This window comes from Gadus chalcogrammus, chromosome 4, assembly GCF_026213295.1.
Source record: "Gadus chalcogrammus isolate NIFS_2021 chromosome 4, NIFS_Gcha_1.0, whole genome shotgun sequence".
Classification (NCBI taxonomy): Eukaryota; Metazoa; Chordata; class Actinopteri; order Gadiformes; family Gadidae; genus Gadus; species Gadus chalcogrammus.
The window spans coordinates 15636934-15655965 of record NC_079415.1 but is presented as its reverse complement, the minus strand read 5'-3'; the positions used below and the strand labels follow the sequence as shown (position 1 = coordinate 15655965).

At 42.9% G+C, this 19032-nt stretch overlaps 1 protein-coding gene across 1 annotated transcript in view; it reads right to left on the bottom strand.

Moving 5' to 3' along the window:
- Nucleotides 1–5831: 5831 nt before the first annotated feature.
- LOC130381142 (netrin receptor UNC5D-like) overlaps nt 5832–19032 on the bottom strand; it is a 146658-nt gene continuing 133457 nt past the window's right edge. Inside the window, exons 14-17 of the mRNA XM_056588594.1 lie at nt 17712–17942; nt 7613–7762; nt 6498–6668; nt 5832–6114 (exon numbers count right to left, since the gene is read on the bottom strand). Coding sequence (XP_056444569.1) covers nt 6001–6114; nt 6498–6668; nt 7613–7762; nt 17712–17942 — 666 coding nt within the window. The 3' untranslated portion in view covers nt 5832–6000. The remainder of the gene's footprint in view (nt 6115–6497; nt 6669–7612; nt 7763–17711; nt 17943–19032) is intronic.

The window sequence follows — 19032 nt, the reverse complement described above, 5'->3', positions numbered from 1 at the left end:
CATTGGCTCTGACCCTTTGCTCTAACGTGGTAATGGTGGTCACTGGTCGATGCCCTTTTCACAAAACTTTCAAGTGTAATTTGCTTTTGGTTTCCTTTATGTCCACATTTCCCTTAGAATTTGGTCTCCTGAGAGGAACCGATAATAAATCCAAGACAATATCGGAGCAGCTCACCCCAAAGCTACCCCTTTAAAAGCACTACTGAAACCTACACAAGGGAGGTACTTAAGTTAGGTTTCTGCATACACATCATTGAGATTGGGGTGTGGGTGGGGGGGGGGTCGTACTGTGACACTGCTCCATACCAACTAGCGCTGGCTTTACCCAGGAGGGCTGGCGGGCGGTGAGGTCAGTCCATACTGAGGTCAGTCCATGCTGAGGGACGCTCAGGCTCCACATTCAGGGAAGGGCCCTTCTTTTAGTTCACATATCTAATCGATGGACAGACAGATAAATAATTGATTGTACTCTGAGAATGCGTGCAGAGTGCCGACGAGAGCCTAAATAAGTGGGTCAGAAGCCTACCGCGGGGCTGAATTCCCCGGGGCTTTCGCTCATGTCAAGATGTCATGTGGTCCCAGATGAGATGTCAAACTCGTCTCCCTCCAATCTACGTCTTCCTACAGTGGTTGACCACATTTGACCGGTCGGCTAGAAAACCCCAGAAGCATGCTGAAATATTTATATGGTATTGAATGTTGAGTATTCTAATATTTCTATCTGCTGGAATTTAGATTGACGTGCTTCATCTAAATTATTCTCAAGTCCTAGCTCTTCATATAAACTGCAGATTAAAGTGACAAAGATACATCTAAATTAACATTTTAAATGTATAGATTAAGAAAAACGCATGCACGCTTTTTCTGTACATTTCACAAAACCAAATCCCCTTTTCACAACTCTGATATATTTTTCTTAATCGTAGAGTGTATTTTTCATTTGGATATGCCAGAGATTTCTTAATACCCTGAAGGCCATGACAGTTTGCAAACCGAAAAACAGAATCACCATCCTTACTTCACTGGAGAAATAACTCCATAGTTTTTGTGTAGTCTGTGCAGTCGGCCACTCTGCCTGAATGTTATAAAACTGACTCAGCGCAGGCTGAGGGTTTTATGCACAAATTAGGATGAAATGGACATCCACTAACAACATGTAAGTGCAACAACACTGGAAAAAGGGTTTTAAGCCGTACTTCATCTGATTATTATTTTGTAATTCAATTCAAATAAACATTTTTTGTTTTATTTTTAAAATAACTTTTTTTTATTTCAAAATACTGTGAAATATAGATATTTTTAATTAGGAGCTCAATTAAGAAATATCCATTTTGACAAATGTAAAATTTTAAGGTTGTGTATTCAACTGATTAATACTTTTGTCATTCAATCCAAATATTATTTTTTTGTTTTCTTCCTAAAACACTGTTATATTTGATTAGGAGCTCAATTTCGAAAAATATTTGTTCAGACAAATGTACAATTTCAAGGTTACGTACAAGCCTGCGCATGCGCATTAAATACAAAGACGCTTACGACTACTGGACCAAACCGCAGTGTTGCCAACTTAGCGATTTTGTCGCTATATTTAGCCACTTTTCAGACCCCTTTGGCGACTTTTTTTCAAAACAGCGACAAGCGACAAATCTAGCTTCTTTTTCAGTTGCTATTGGTGACTTTTGGCGACTTTTTGAGGTGAAAGCACTAGCCTTGACCAGAGTGACGATGACTCACTGGTTCTGTGAGCTAGGACAGTCTGTCTGTGTCTGGAGGGAGGTCTGGAGTAGGTCTAACTCTGCCATTTATATTGTTAATATATATTGATTATTGTTTGGCGGCAGTAGCTCAGGTGGTAGAGCGGGTTGGCTGGTAACCTGAAGGTTGTTGGTTCGATCCCCTCATCAAGCAGAGTATCGAGGTGTCTTTGACAAAGCACCTAACCCTGACTGATGTCACGATGTGATGTCAAATCTAGTCAGAAGCGCCCCAAGGCCATGAAGCGGCGAGAGCCGAGCGGGAAAAAATGATGATGATGATGTATACAATAAAACTTTTTGTTTAAAAATGTTCATGTTTAAATGAGAAACAATTGTTTGATTAAATTGTAATCTTTTTGATTGGATAAAACAAATTATTTCTGATAGATATTTCTTAAATGAGAAACAATTGTTGGAGTGAATCAATATTTTTTTGTTTAGGATTTAACATACGATTTAAATGTATTAACTTCATTCAAAGAATAGAATTATACTTGGTGCCAAGTTGTATTATTTTGTTTTTATGAACATAGGAAATATTGTTTGAGGCAAGCTATATATTTGTCATTGGCTCAAGTTATGTAATATAGATGTGAACCATTACCCTTGTTTTTTTTAATTGGTTCAACAGAAGTCTTTTTCCAGTGAACTTGTGAGGAAACGCAATGGCCATATAGGGAAGACCTGGGCATTGTACGGCCCCCGGGCCACATCTGGCCCTTTGGCCGTTTCTAACTGGCCCGCGTGAGGTCTGTGGGGAGCTCATATTCAAATGTGAATAATTGTATAAAAAGAAAAATATAACTTCACTGCTTTTATTATGAAGGCGACTTTTGTTGTTGCTGTTGTTGTGCGTGCGTATGCAGCTTATTCTTCTCTGGTGGCAAGTCGCAACTAAAAATAAGTAGAAGAAGAACCCCGTCAACGAGCCACGAACTGGCCACGAACTGAGCTCACAGGAGACTTTAGCGCTGACGTGAATGGCTGTTATTCCTGAAAAATGTCAGCTCATGCGAACAAAAGAAAGGTTGATACAGAGTGCCGACTTTTTAACCAAACATGGACTTCTAAGTATTTTTTCACTGAAGTCAAAGGTAAAGCCGTGCTTGTGGAGAACAGGTCGCTGTGTTAAAGGATTATAATTTGAATCACCACTACAATACTAAACACGCGGAGAAAACGTCAACATGACTGATGCAGATCGGGCACGGACATCTGAAGCTTTGCTTGCTAAACTGCAAAAGCACCAAGGCTGTTTTACCGAGTGTTGCACATCCAGGGATGCAGCAGCCAAGACCAGCTTTGTGATATCCAACAAAATTGCCAAAAAAAGTAGGGCATTTTCTGAAGGGGAAAGATTGTTTGGTGGACTCTGCTGCGCTAATATGCCGGAAGTGATGTGGTGAAATGTGAACAAACATTTTCAGTGATGAAATTTAACAAATCAGGATGCAGATCTTCTCTCACTGATGATCACCTGTCAGCTGTCCTGTTCATATCCACCTCAAACAGATAACCTGACTCCAGTGCACTTGTTCAAGCCAAGCACAGACTAGATTTCTCTCACTGAACAAGAAAAAATCACTGAAAAACAGCTAATGGAGTAATAAAACTAAAAACAAAAAGATAATAACACTTTGTATAAAGTTAATTTATTGCTGTTCTGAAAAACAAAACACATATTTTGTTTAAAGGTGCTTTGAGTATACTGTTCAAATAGTGACATGTTGTCACTATGTCTGCTTCAGTTTTTCATCTGAAGAAAACATGTGGAAAAAAAGCTAATTCTGTAATTACGCTGCAAATGAAATAGTAATAACACTTTATAGAGTTCATTCAATGCTGTTCTTTGAAAAATAGTAAAAACATGCTAATTTTTTTCACAATTGCTTTTGTGGATGTTAGTTAAATACTCACATAACTGCATTTTGTACAATGTCTGCTTTATTTTTCATAACATTTACTCTTACCAGTCACAGCTTATCAAATATATATATATAATATTAATATATATAAGAATATTAATATATATAATATAATATTACTATTATATTAATATTAATATTATATAATATAATATTTTTTTATTTTACTGCCTTTTATGAGATCAATTTAGCCTATTGGTCCGGCCCCCCAGAACAGTCCCTGTTTCTCATGTGGCCCTTTGGGAAAATTAATTGCCCACCCCTGCTATAGGGCTTATGAATCAAAATGCATCATGGGATTTTTTGTTGGCAATACTTCGCGTATTGAGAGGATTCAAGAGAGTTGTAGTACTGTAAAGTATATCCTGCATCAATGTTGACATACCATAACTAGGCCAATGTCATGAAAAACACTGTCTGTTTCAAACAGTGTTTCTCTATAATGACAAATTATTTCACAAAAAAATACGTAACCATGAGAAAAAAACCTTGCTATAACCATAATTACTAAGATGCCTATTCTTTCGCTTCCAAAATGGAGGTAGTCATTGCAATGAGACGTCCTGTTGAAGTCCTACAGGAGTAGCAAACGCATAAACAATGAGTACTCCAGGATAATCAAACGCAAGCTACACTTACATGTTCGCAAAAGAATCACGTCTGAAATAGATTTGTCAAAAAGACACCTATTTAATTTTTAATTTACACATATCCAGAAAATACGATCATTTCCATATAGGAAAGACAAGCAGTTGGTTCTTTTTAACAGAGCACGCCCTAACCTTAAGTACAGAGCAGTCAAGGTGAAAGTTCAAGTTAGGCAGTATGTGTTTGTAGGGAGGGTCAGAGTGAAGAACATTTCAGAGTTGCTTACTGCACCACTTAACTAGCAATACGTCCTTTTGGTGTGGACATTATGCTAATTGAGTTAATAGTTCTGTCCTTTAAATGGTGCAAGGAGTTCAGGAAAGTGAAAGTGAAACTGAAGAATACCTGAGGAGTGGTGGAAATATATAATGCATGACGAGAGTCCTGCGACCAGGGGTCACTGCAATCCATTATGGTCCACGGTGTAGGAAGGGGCTTTGTTTCAAGATGTGCTCATTACTTGGTTGACACTAAAGATTTCCCATCACTAGTCCAGATTAATTCCTAGTGGTGTATTGAGGTGTTGCAAGATGGGTTTTATACACCTGGTTTTATTGATATTGATGGAATGTGTCAGGAGACGGTTTGAATGTGAAGTTCAAAAGGACAAAACCGTCTTTGTAAATGACAGTGTTTGCTTCTCAAATTTTTAATTACTTAAGTTAAAGGGACCCTAGTTCAAAATGTATCCCTTTTTGACATCACAAGTGGGAGTTTCCATGCAGAAGTATGAGGGGAGGTCTAAATGCCAGCCGACCAGTTGTTGCAATCGACCACTCAACTCATTCCAGCAGCTGGCCACGGCCACAATGTGGAATCGATAGAAGGGATATCTTTTCAAAAACGTTTTGTTGACCGTTCTTGAAGTGTATGTTTGGTGCTCTTTTAGAAACCATTAATTTAACAATTCACAAATGCACTATAAGTAGTGTCCAAAACACAACTGACTCCATCTCTGCATATATCAAATCAATGCAATTACCAATGGGAAATAAAATAAACTAACATGTATCAGGCAGGCCGATGTGACATCCTGCTCAAGCTTGTGTTGTTTTGATATTTGGAAGTCCTTGTTGGAGTGACCTTTGCTATATAGTATTACCAAACAGTCCAAGAGTCAATCCCAAATATTTCGCGTAAAATGATGCTATTTACCCATCAAATGGCTTCCACGATGGGCACAAAGGGAAGCATTTATGTTTATGAATAGTTTGGATTTTATTTACTCAGACATGCCAATCATTCTTCATCCTTAGGGACGTCCCGTCCTCCGATCTACACATGGGCCAGGGCCGTACCAAATGTCACCATCAAAAGCCGACATCTGTTACCTACGAGTTGAGCTATGGGCTAGTAACTTACTTCAGTATTGGGTGCAATTGTCATTAAATAATGTAAATAAATAATTCTGTTATTGAAATATTATTTTTATAAAAATATATATTTTTAAAAGGATTAATAATTAAATGATGATTTTTATATATTTATTTTATTCAACCTTTATTTTTCCAGATAAAACATTAAGAACAGTTTCATATTTACAATATTGACCCACGTGAAATTTGATTGCCATGTATCATCCATTAATCGATTGTGAATAAGTATCTTCAATTTCTTAAGTGGACCCAGAGACAACATTGGAGAATACATATCTTCTCGGCCAACAGCTGTCAGTCATTGCCCTTGGAGTTGGCCGCGTCAAAGGTGGCACAGATACGCTGATGGATGGACGGGGGTATCTTGAAGGCTGAAGGCTGGAAGAGAGGAATCGGCCGCTTTTCACTCTTTTGGACGAAGAAGAGGAGGGAGCAGAATGAGGAAGATGAAGGAGGAAAAAAGAGTAATGGAACAATCAGACTGAAGCATGTCTAGTTTGAAAACAATACTATTAAACGACGAGTACATGTCTTTCCTTCTCTGTGGCTTTTTGTAGAGAAACATATGCTGTTACTCTCTCCTTCTTTCTCCCTCTCCCTTCTCCCCCTCCGTCCCTCTTTCTTCCCCTTTCTCCCACTCTCTTCTCCCTCTTTCTCCCCAATTCTATCCCCTTCTACCCCATTCTTCCCCCTCTCTTCCACTTTCTCCCTCTCCCGCCGTCTTACCACCCCCTCTCCCTCTTTCTCCCCCCTTCGCCACCCTTCCTCATACTCCCACTCTCTGGGCTCACCTCTGCCACCGGCGTGTACACCTGGAGGATCTGCTCGCGACCTTTGACCTGCCGTACACTGATCTTGCAGGAGAGCTGCAGGGGCGTGGGCGAGGGGCCGAGGCGCTCCAGGGAGAAGGCACACTGCAGCGGGTGGTGATCCCGGCCCCACACCTGGGCGAACGAGAACTCCTGCCAGAGGAAATCATTACAGAGAGAGAGAGAGAGAGAGAGAGAGAGAGAGAGAGAGAGAGAGAGAGAGAGAGAGGGGGTCAGACTCAATAAGCACCGAGCAGCTGATTGCTTTTTTTGTGTTTGTTTAAATCACCTGTTGAGAAATCAAAAGTCTTGTTTTTTGTATTCCCTTCATTCATTACGCTTCATTCCATTCCATAGGATTAAATTAAAACAGGTTTTGATTGGACGCTCGGGATCGAAGGTTTAATGCTAACGGAGAACGCGGCCCAAGAGGTCAGGCCGGACCCCTCTGAGCGGTCCGATCGGTTCCAACTCTTGCTTTTAAAACAACGGCGATCTCCGGCTAAACGAGAGAGGCTGACAGCATCGTTAGCGCTGCTGGAGGAGGGGGGAGGGGGGGGGGTGGGTGGGTTCTACATTGAATTACGGGGTGTAATTCAATGTAAAACCGTCACTGCCTCCAGTCATGGCTGCCGTGCTGCCCCCGAGGAGCCCGCGCTCCCCAGGAAGGAAGCCCCGTCCGGGGGGTTGGGAGCGGTGGAAGAGGATTAATCCACTAATAAGATGTCACTGGCAGGATCAACATCATGGATCAGGGAGAGGAACACACATGGGTGTTCTGTTTCATTGCTAGTACAGTCACACTGTAACACTGGCAGTGTAACAGCTACTGCACTGTTAGCTGTTACACTGGAGCCAGTGTTGGTCAGCTATGAATTGCAATGTCGGTATCGCACATAAGCTTGTGCAAACGGGCACATGCACCAACAGCTGTACAAGCACGCTAACACACACACACACACACACACACACACACACACACACACACACACACACACACACACACACACACACACACACACACACACACACACACACACACACACACACACACACACACACACACACACACACACACCCGTATCTCCGGGGCGTACCTGGCAGGTGGTGAAGGGTTTGATGCTCCAGAGGAGCTGTGGGAGGTCCTGGATGGAGACCTGCAGGCTGAAGCCGTCCCCACTGAACTGCAGCGTCCTGGGCTCCTCCAGCAGACGGCCTCCCCTCACACACTCCAGCACCGCCACGGCCTGGGGGACCGGGGTCCAGGGGAGAGGGCCAGATGAGTTATCTCTGTACAATGCACACATGGGCTGCGGTCCACAACTCTTTTTCCATGGTCCTCCTTCCTATCGCTCGTTGACTATTCCCTGGAAGTTTGCTCTTGACATATGCGTCCGGCCCGCTCTCGTACAGACACAGCTCCAGCAGACCAGTCCCAACCGTTTATCTAATGCAGGGCAGAACGACTGTTCAGAGGATAGCCCTATGTTTGGTTTCTTGTTGCTCTGATTGGTTCTAGGTCTAACCGATTGAATCCAGAGGCCTAGTTTGGAATCGATCCGGCAGAGAAGGTTCGGCGGTATTAAAGGGGAGGTTGACCGTCGATGAGGATCTGAGCCAATCACAGCCTTCACATACACACTTAATGGCCGTCTGAAGTGGCCTGAGCACAACCAACTCTATGTAACAGCCGGGGAATGGCTGTTTTGTAACTGCCAGCAAGTGTTTTTCTGCCTGCTTTTGCGTGGTTGTCTCTTCACCTTTTTTGCTGTTTGTGTGAGTTAAAAAAACGAAAACTCCAAACTGAAAGCGCCCGCCGTCATGGCGGGGTTAAGTGCCGAAGTTCTGCGGTGGCAGCAGTAAAAACGTCTGCTTTCATCTGGGCTTCAACAGAAAGGCAGGGTAACACAGCCCCCGCTCTACAGCCTCCAGAGCCTTCTGTGTGATCATCCCCTAAAGGCCGCTGCTCTCACTGCGTATTCAGGGAAAGATTAAACCAATGGAGATCTGAGGACGCGAGAGCTGAGGATATGCTGGGATCCTCGACAGAGCGACTATTGGAATACAGCCAGAGCCCCTTTCTGAAGATATCCTCTTCACAGACAAAAGCAACTCGCAGCAGTCTTCTTCAGATCACTTAAGCCTCCTCATTCGTTGATTAACACAAATAATGCATTTGTGCATCAACTCAGAAGACCTCGATGTAAAACGACTGTCTGGGCTGGCCAGCTTTACTACGAACAGGAGGGCAGTTCACTTCCACAAGATGCATTATGGGAAGTATGTGCAAAACATTAGTGAATGTAATTATCATCTATTATTACACGGGTCCTTTCAACGTTCAGTTCACTTGCATAGGCAAGCACTTCCCAACTTCCGGAGGTCAATTATTTTTGGATAATTCATTGGCAACGGATGAATAATGACCGCTGTCAAGGTAAACAAAAGGACTTTTTGCCTTTGGTAATACTCTGCACGTAGTCCGGTAACTTGTCAATGTAATAAGCGGGATATGTATCAACCCAAGCGCTGTCGGTTGCTTAGCGACGACGTCAACATCTTGGGCAGACTATTTCTCTGTTGATCAACACTATGAATGCTGGTAACAAATACATGGTACATAAAGTGTTTCGTTTTGGGAAGTAGCCGTGTAATAAGCGGGATAATGTATAGAACTTTGCCGGTCATTATCGTAAAATAAGCCCCTTCATGGCGAAGCAAGACACCTCCGCTGCGCGTCAGTGTCCTGTTCGCCCTGTCGGGGCTTATTTTCTCGATATTGACCGGCGTTCTATACATTATCCCTTACTTATTACACAGGTCTTTTCAACGATCCGTTCACTTGCATGGGCACTTCACAACTTCCGTCGGTCAATTATTTTTGGATAATTGACCGTTGCCAATGAATAATGACCGCTGTCAATGTAAACAAAAGGACTTTTTGCCTTTGGTATCACTCCGCAGGTAGTCCGGTAACTTGTCAATGTAACAAGCGGGATATGTATCAACCCAAGCGCTGTCGGTTGCTAAGCGACGACGTCAACGTCTTGGGCGGACTATTTCTCTGCTGATCAACACTATGAATGCTGTAACAAATACATTGTAAATAAATTGTTTCGGTTTGGGAAGTAGCCGTGTAATAAGCGGGATAATGTATAAAACTTTGCCGATCATTATCGAAAAATAAGCCCCTTCATGGCGAAGCAAGACACCTCTGCTGCACGTTAGTGTCCTCTTCGCCCTGTCGGGGCTTATTTTCTCGATAATGACCGGTGTTCTATACATTATCCCTTACCCAACATATCACTATGGAATAATAACATTCTGTGCAGATACCATAACATTTATTACAAATTAATAAAACAAGCCCCAAAAAAAAAAATTTAACAGCTGATGAAAATAACCAGTCATAACCGTTCAAAAAGAGAGAGAGAGAGAGAGAGAGAGGGAGAAAACCGACCGAAAGCAGTAAGACAAATCGGAAGGGGGGAAATGGTCCATCTGCTCAACACTGATTATATCAATAATGCATGTGTGTAATAAACTCCACCAACCACAGGCGTGATTCTCCATTGTGGCGACAAGGGCGAGCTCAGACTGGAAAGTGCTCACGAGTATCAATGTTTTACTCATTTTGTTATACTACTTTTGTTGTATAACAAAGTTATTCTCTCTCTCTCTCTCTCTCTCTCTCTCTCTCTCTCTCTCTCTCTCTCTCTCTCTCTCTCTCTCTCTCTCTCTCTCTCTCTCATATTAAGGAACATTAAGGGTTGATTTGATTTGTGGGCCAGGGGCTCACTAGGAAAATCAATTATCGCAGAACGGGGACAAACGAAACGCTAGCTGAGCCTCCTAAAAAAGCAACACAAATGTACAAATTACCGTTCTTGACTGAGAAAAGGAGTAATTTAGTGGTAGGTATACAAGGATTTGCTGGATTCACGCTCAATCTTATCTTCTAAGTTAGTTTAATGAATTTATTTTGACGGTAGTTAGTGATTTAAAATTAGACGGATGCACAGATAAATACAGTTTGAAACAAGTGGATATTGCATTGACATTCCTTGATTTAGTAATGATTGTTCAAGATGGTAACATACTGTGTATACCCAGTGTGTGCACACAGACACACACACATTGTGTATACACACTGTGTATACATCGTGTGTTACCACAGCAATGAAGAGAAGACGACATAAGGGAACATGTGGCAACACCGAAATACTATAATTCCAATAAAAAATTATATTACCACTACTATAACCTAAAACAACTACTACTACTACTACTATAAATACCACTAGAGTTTTCAACCTCTAGTTGAGATTAACAGGGGTAATTGTTCAATGGAAAGTGTAGCATACTATGCATGCAAATTAATTATTAAATAAAGCTTATTTACAATAAAGCTTTTAATGTTATTCAGGGCTGAAAAGTGCATTGACATTTTAAAATGCAATGCAACTACTTTGGTAAGTCGAAAATAATAATCATCATTGAGATTAGACATCTCTTCCAGTGCCCTTGCCAAGACAGGCAGCAGTAGCCTACAGCTACAGTCACACATAGCATACACACAACATAAGAAAACTAAAACAGTCTGCAGGGGGGAAAGGGGATATCAATATCGCAAGCCTTTATTTCTAATATTACTAGCAAGAGTAATATTACATTTGAACAACAAAGTGTAGTATTGTGTTGGACTCTATAGACATATTTCACCATACTGTGTTATTGACATATTTTTGTTGTGTTATAGGGACACTTTCTCTTTAAGAACACGTCACTTGTGTGGTGATATGCCGGTGGGCGCAATGTTTGAAATTAACGGTTTTTATATGACAAAATGAATGACCTGCCGTTGCTTGTCGAGTTGAGAAATTGTCCCTTCCGTTCTTTTATCACACTTTCTACTGTTCTATAGACAGAAGGCCTTACCTGGGCGAGTCTGTCGCTGCGGTGTGTGCGTGTGTGTCCTTACCAGGGCGCGTGTGTCGATGGCGGAGCCGTTATGTTTAAAACATAACGTCTTAGGGCCCGTGTCCACCAAAAGCCTTTTTAAAAGGCGGAGCGCTCCGTGTACTGCTTTCAACGCGTTTGTGCGCGCCGCTCAAAAAAGGCGCAAGGAGCGTTTTTCGTTTACGTCATTAATCCGCATCATCGCTTGTATCCATAGATATACAGCTTCTATCTGTTGGCTCCATCATCTGGCATCTGACACTTGAACATCCTCTCTGGTTGCTCCTACAATTTTATTAGAAAATGAACGCAAGATTAATAGCGCTTCTTGCCGTGGCAGCGGAGGTTGCGGACGATCCCCTGCGCCTGTCGTGGTTGCCCGGAGGAGAGTGTGGGTCCACAGCATTAATCGTGGCAGGAGGCAGTACGGGGAATACCACCTTTAACGTGAGGTCGTACAGGACCGGACACTCACTCACAGCTGTTATTAAACTTTCGTCCGACATGTTTCAGTTTGTTTCAGTTTGTGTTCTGTTGATACTTTTAGCCTTGCCTCCTCCTCGATTTTGATTGGTCGTTCGAAAAAAGCGCCGATGACGTGGAACGCTTTTCTTCAAGAGTTCAACTGTTTTCAACTGGGGCGCGCGTCTAAAAGCGCGAGGCGCGCGGAGCGTTTAACCGCCCCGGGCGGCTTTTTAAAAGTCGCGCTGCTTGCGCGTCCTGCCATAGAGAATGCATTGCAGACAGGCGCTCCGCCTTTTAAAAATCGTAAAAAAATTGTCGTTATATTAGTCGACTAATCGAAAAAATAATCGCTAGATTAATCGTTTGAAAAATAATCGTTTGGGACAGCTCTAGTGCGGTGTGCGTATGCGGTGTGTATGTGCGTGCTTTCGGTATGTATGCGTTCGCGCCTATTGTGTGTGTGTGTGTGTGAGCTGTAGTAACTGGTGCGGCAGGCCTGCTATTATAGTAGTAAGATTACTACTATGCCTCATCAATACATTCTGCTTATTTAGCTACATTTCCAAACATTTGATATGTATCTAAATGTTAATGTTATAATATGATACGATATATGATGTGATATGTGAAACAAAATATGCTATTTGCTATGATAGAATATTACATTGTATTATTATATCATATTCAAGCTTTTTTTAAATCTCTTTGTTTGTAGCGCCCATAAAGTGCACTCAATGAATATAAATGGACTAAATAGAAATGGAGGCATGCGTTCGCGCCTGCTGTGTGTGTGTGTGTGTGAGCTGCAGGCTGTTTGGCACATGCGCACATGACTAACTTGAGTAACTGGTGCGGCAGGCCTGCTATTATAGTAGTAAGATTACTACTATGCCTCATCAATACATTCTGCTTATTTAGCTACATTTCCAAACATTTGATATGTATCTAAATGTTAATGTTATAATATGATACGATATATGATGTGATATGTGAAACAAAATATGCTATTTGCTATGATAGAATATTACATTGTATTATTATATCATATTCAAGCTTTTTTTAAATCTCTTTGTTTGTAGCGCCCATAAAGTGCACTCAATGAATATAAATGGACTAAATAGAAATGGAGGGAGCTATTAATTAGTTTTTTGGGTAAATTAACTTTGCTAATTACGTTACACAGATAGCCTAGCCGTGTAGCTTCGTTATTCGTCCAATAGCCATCAAGGGATAATCGTGTCACTGCTGCTAATCATACGGACGAAAAAAATCAATAGCATGACCCTTTAATTGAACTGCAGTCATTAAAATAAATGTATCAATCCACACTCATCAACCTTAGCCTAATGGATCTAGGAAATAAAACCACTTGAATAATCAGTACCTTGGACGGATCATCTAAGTCTCTGGTCAACATCAGCATGTTGTCTTCTATAATCAAGTTCAAAGTCTGGCTGAGTTCTTCTGAGCCCTTTAATGTTGTCATTTCCACACCAGGGTGGTGTGTGTGTGTGTGATTTACTCGTGTAGGGGAGGGGAATAGTGAGAAATCCTCCCCCAGAACTCTTTAACAACCAGATCATGGCAAGTTTGAATGACTGCAGTATGCTGGCTTCAGCTGCCTCATGCAGGTGTTGATGGTTCTAACTTGTTTCATATGGCTATGGTCAGACCCTAACAAAGTCTTTCTGAAGACTATTACAGAAGCACATTCATGTTTTAATGGTACTAATCGAGACATCCTTTCACCGGTCGTTTTTAGTGAATATTCGTGACCTTTATTCGTGTGATTCAGACCATGTTGCCAATGCCATTGCCGCCATTCGTATCAATATCATAATACCCTCGCTCGCTGCACAGATATAATTACCCTGTGTCTGAATGCAATTCATTGCGATATCCATATGGTAATTTAAGGCCATCTCCAATCATCAATACGGACCATCGGGTTTCAACGACAGGAGACATCATCTCGTTTCCAGGCCTGCACAATAAAACATGAGGGCGTGTCTGTGCGCTGAAGAGAAGTTTCATCGAGAAAGAGGCACAGATTGGTCTCGGGAAATGTATTTATAACACGTTTTATTTGTTGTTGTAGTGATTTTAAATGTACTGCATCTGCCTGTCAACATTATGAGCACAAGACTAGGGGCCCTATCTTACATCCGGCGCAATTGACTGTTGCTAGTATCATGTTGCTAGTTTGCAACTGGCGCAGAGCGTTCTTTTCCCTCCTGCGCCACGCGTCTGTAAATTAGGGAATGATCTTGCGCCCCAAGAGGCGGTTCAGCGAAAGGAGGAGGCGTGTTCTGGTGCAAACGTTCCCCCGTGCTAGTTTGCAGTTTCAGAAACCACTTGCGCAACAAACCAGGAAATACCTTGTTTAAAGTCAGTGGCGCGTTGTTCAGATGCTATTTTAAGGGCGCATGCATAATGTTGCTTGTGCACCTCGCACATACACTTTGCTTCTCTCATCTACCTAGCAACACATTCTTGACCTAAATTATTTGGGAAAGAACAGCTGATTCAGCGGTAATAAGTAGTATTTTTAAATCAATGCATCTGTAAACACCGTACAGCAAACACATTTTTTTTGACACAGACGTTGTGTACATGCCCATAACTTGGGATTGATGAGTATTTGATCGTGAGAAAACATTGTTTTACCGCGAGTGTTAAAAAGAATGAATGAAGTGTGTGTATGTGTAAAATAATTAATGAATGCGGGTGCGCGTGTGTGCGTCCATCTGTTTAAACACACACAAACAAACTAAACACGTAACGCATAATACAGTACATGGTAATGTATATTAACGGGGGGACCCATGCATATTAGGAACACAAGTCAATAACGATAATGCATACAATACTGATAAGAAACGATGTTTATAATGTATTGCGTATATCATTAAAAAGAACCACAGTTACCGCATATCATATGTGGGTTAAGTTTTCTTTGCCAAAGTTTATTTGAGGACTCAGTATTTCTGAAGTTGTGGAAGAAAACCTTATTCCATGTGTGAATTAGGCCATATTATTTGGCCATAAACTGAGCCATTTGAAGTTTGAAATTCATGTGCATCAGTCTCATCGGAGACTGCAGACGCGCTGTCAAAATATCAACTTGTCAGATTCAAATGCGCTCATGGCTCTTAAAGGGGATGGGAGCTGGCACTCTCATTGGTTTATTGCACGTTACGCCCAAACCACACCTATGGGTAGTTAGGCTACTTCAGACCAACCGTTTTTAGATTTGCGCTGGGCTTAAGAGTAATTTTTGCGCCGGTAAAATAGCGACATTGCCATAGAACCGCCCACAAAGCTTCTTGCGCTTGGCGCTTCTCAGTTGCGTTTCAGACCGTTAAAATAGGGCCTTAGAACTGTTTATTTTATTTTGATATATTAAAAGGGTGTTAAAAAAACTAAAGATTTCACACTTTGAGGCAAATGTGAGGGAAAGTATATTTTGTGCAACTTTCCAAAATAATGTGTTAAATGAGATGAGGGTAAGAATAGATTCTTCCAATCCAACGTATTGTATCACTTGTCCGGGATCATGTCTGATAAAAGAATACTTACTAGCTGTTTATCAATACACACCAGGCAATGCAAACAAACATTGAACTAACGAGAGAGCCATCATGCAGGGCCTTGGCTGTACGTTCGCAGGGTTCGGCCTCATCCACCGCAGCTAGTGGGCGGAGCCTCTGCATACGGCGCTGTTTCTTTTTTGGTTTGGTTTACTGGGAATAAAAACAGCTCTGAGTCAAAACACTCCTCCTTCCCCCAGCCTCAGCATAGCAGCGTGATTCAAATTGGTTACCAGTTGCAACTATTATAAAAAACATGGAATTAATTACCCTGATTATCTTGGAAATTGGCACATAATGAGGTAAAACCCGTTCCCGCCGCCCCGGTGTGTTCGACCGCGGGGCAGACTGCCGTTGAGCAGCACCCCAGCACGCCGCACCAGCAACCCCACTGAGAACGGCTCCTGATTGTTGTAATGTGTTGTTCCACAGACGGGCGCCACACAGAGTGGAATAATAACCCGCCTCACGTTTAATTACCTGCACCTTCAATTAGGCTTAGCAGGGGGGGCCGGGGGGGGCAACCTCGCCAAGCATCTCTAGTGTTTGTAATTAAAAAGCCCCGCTTTGGCTCTTCTAAGCACCTCCCCCCCCGTGGCTTCAGCGGACTGGACGGGCGCATTTTAAACAGAGGTGGAGGAGAAACAACCAGATAAAGTTCATGTGCTGTTAACTTCCAGGAAGGAAGCGATTCATTGGGGGACCGAACGCACAACTCATGTCTAATCACCAACAGAACAAAGGCAATTAAACAGAGTTTACAAAGTACATGAGCATCCCCCCCCCCCCAAACACACACACACACACACACACACACACACACACACACACACACACACACACACACACACACACACACACACACACACACACACACACACACACACGCTTCAGTCTCTCCTGAGCATTCATTGCATTGAATGCCTTTAATTATCTATCACTTGTTACAGTGAACTCAGGTAGGCCTACGTGACTATATCTATATCATAGTGTATTTAAATCCTGTTCTTCTGGAAATGCATCGCGCACATGGTTATTGTAAATGTCTATGATTATGAATACAATTGTTTTTCTTGTGACAGTGTTCACTAGGTGTTCATAGAATAAAACATGGATACATGCATCATCCATACGTCAAATCATATTTCAAGTATGGACTTGATGCATGATTTACCAATAGCAGTAAAGTCAAAATAACAACGGACTAATCACCAACCACCGTTGTTTATTTTCCATTTTATTCCTTTCAAATGTCAAATGCTGCATACATATGGAAGTAAATCTGTGCCATCAGGTTTTGAAAATAAAAACCCATTGAATTATAAGCACTGAAGACTTTGAGTAGGCTTTCAACCAGAGGTTCATCAAGAGTCCATAACGTCAAAACAACATACAATGTCATATTTAATGTTGCTTAAAATATTTAGAGTTCAGAGTGAATACCGAAGTTTTTCACTTTGAAATATTAATAATTTTAACGATAATAATAATAATTTTAAAAACCTTTAAAATGTATCTGTATAAATATGTATGGTCATGTGTATTAATTATGTAAGCACAGTACATTATGAGTATTTTGTGTTTATGCACAATACACCAAAAGTGAACCTGTAGAATCCCCCTCTATCTTACAGAACCCGTCTGAAGAGTGGAGGAGACCTGAGACTTGTGCATGGCTGAGTTGTGCACTGTGATGTTTGAGCTGTTATGAGGGATCTGCACTTTGTTGCAGAGTCTGTGGATGGAGGCTGAAGGCCTTCAACCTCGTGTTCTGAGGAACTCGGCCCAGTTGCTCCGTGGGAGCAATTTTAAGAAACTTACCTACACATTTTTAGAAACTTTGAGTTTACAGCAGATGGACTTTTCTTGTCGTTCATCCCTTTTGTCTTGTGTTGAGCATCGTGCATCGAGTAGTGACCAACTTTGGATAAAAGCAACCACGTGAAGACTTTCATGCTAATGTTAACATACCACTGAACCTCAAAATAATCATCAGACACTCTAAAACTGCTGAAAGGATCATGATCACCTTCCTTTTCCTCCTCTGCCTCCTCTTCCTTCTATCCATCATCATAATCATCGTCACCCTCCCATCATTATAACCTTAATTTCCTCCTCCTCCCCCTTCTTCTCTCCTCCTCCCTCTCCTCCTCCTCTTCCTCCTCCGCCCCCCCTCCCTCACCTGCAGGGCGTGGGGGGTGTCGTCCACACAGTACACCCTCAGGTTGTAGCCCAGCGGGTTGCTGAGGTCGGGGCTCCCGAACACGGCCAGCCTCAGCCTCTTGGCGGCTGCCTGGCTCAGGGGCCGGCCCACCAGGGCGTAGCGGCCCGGGCGGCCCAGCAGCAGGTGGCACCGCTCCGCCTCCAGGAGGCCGTAGCAGGAGGTGCTCTCCTCGTCCATGGACATCACTTCCTGTTGAGGCAAGATACTGGTCAGCCATGTTGGAACAAGCAGCCCTCAATCCCAGGCCCAGTCCAAAACGGGCTTCAGGACCCCGGCCGCTTCTACGCCCTCTAAAGCAGGGGTTCCAAAACCTGTTCCTGCCGTGACCCCCCCTCTGAAGGTACCTCGGGTACCAGACCCCACCCATGGATGTTTGCATTATCCCGACCATGTCAATAAGAGTGAGACAGAGAACACCTCTGTCTTGGAGCATAATAATTCATGTTTTTGTAAACCCCATCCCTGTTGAGTTATTCTTTGCTATATACAGTTTTGTAATCTAGGCTCAGACAAAACAACATGCTAATGACCCAACGGAACAGCCCAGACACGTAGGCCTGCCGATACACATCAGAGCAGTAGGAGAGTGTCTCCTCTCCGCTGCGACCCTCCTGGGACCCTGGGAGAGCGAGCGGCCGGCGCTGGCGCCCGCTCCGCCCTGGCGTCTGCAGTCGCCTGGCCGTAACGATGTGGCGATGGTGACGGATCGTACTGACAGACCCACAAACACTCCTCAGAGACGTCTTTGATAAGAACCGAAAACGACAGGAGGGAAGGGAGTCGAAACGTCACATGTCATTGGATCTCTGAATCGTGGCCTCATGTCCGTGGTCTGGAGGCCCCGGGGTCACCCACGCTGCACCGCAGACCTCCCAGTTTCAGGGGTGTGTGACGGATAGCTGTACGCACCGTGCGCTAGGGCCCTGAGTATGTCGTTTTAGGTCCACGTGCGGTGACTTTAAAGCAGGCTTCAGGGGGGCCAACCCGTAGTCTGAGAACCACCGCTCTGAAGGACAAAGGAAATCCTCCCCAAATCCTAAAGGGAGGGAGCCTTGAGAGGGAGCGCACAAGAGACAACCCTCATTCCAGGGATATAGGGAGTGCAATAGGTGCCAAACGGGCAGCCAGACATTTAATGGCGGCATAAAACAAGCATAAATTAACGTTAAGTCAGGTTAAGCACGGTTGAGATTTACGTTTTTGGATCTAGATGAAGGGAGAGAGGGCAGACAGAAAGAGGCATAGTCTTGTACACTAGCCTTTGGTGTCGTGCACTAGC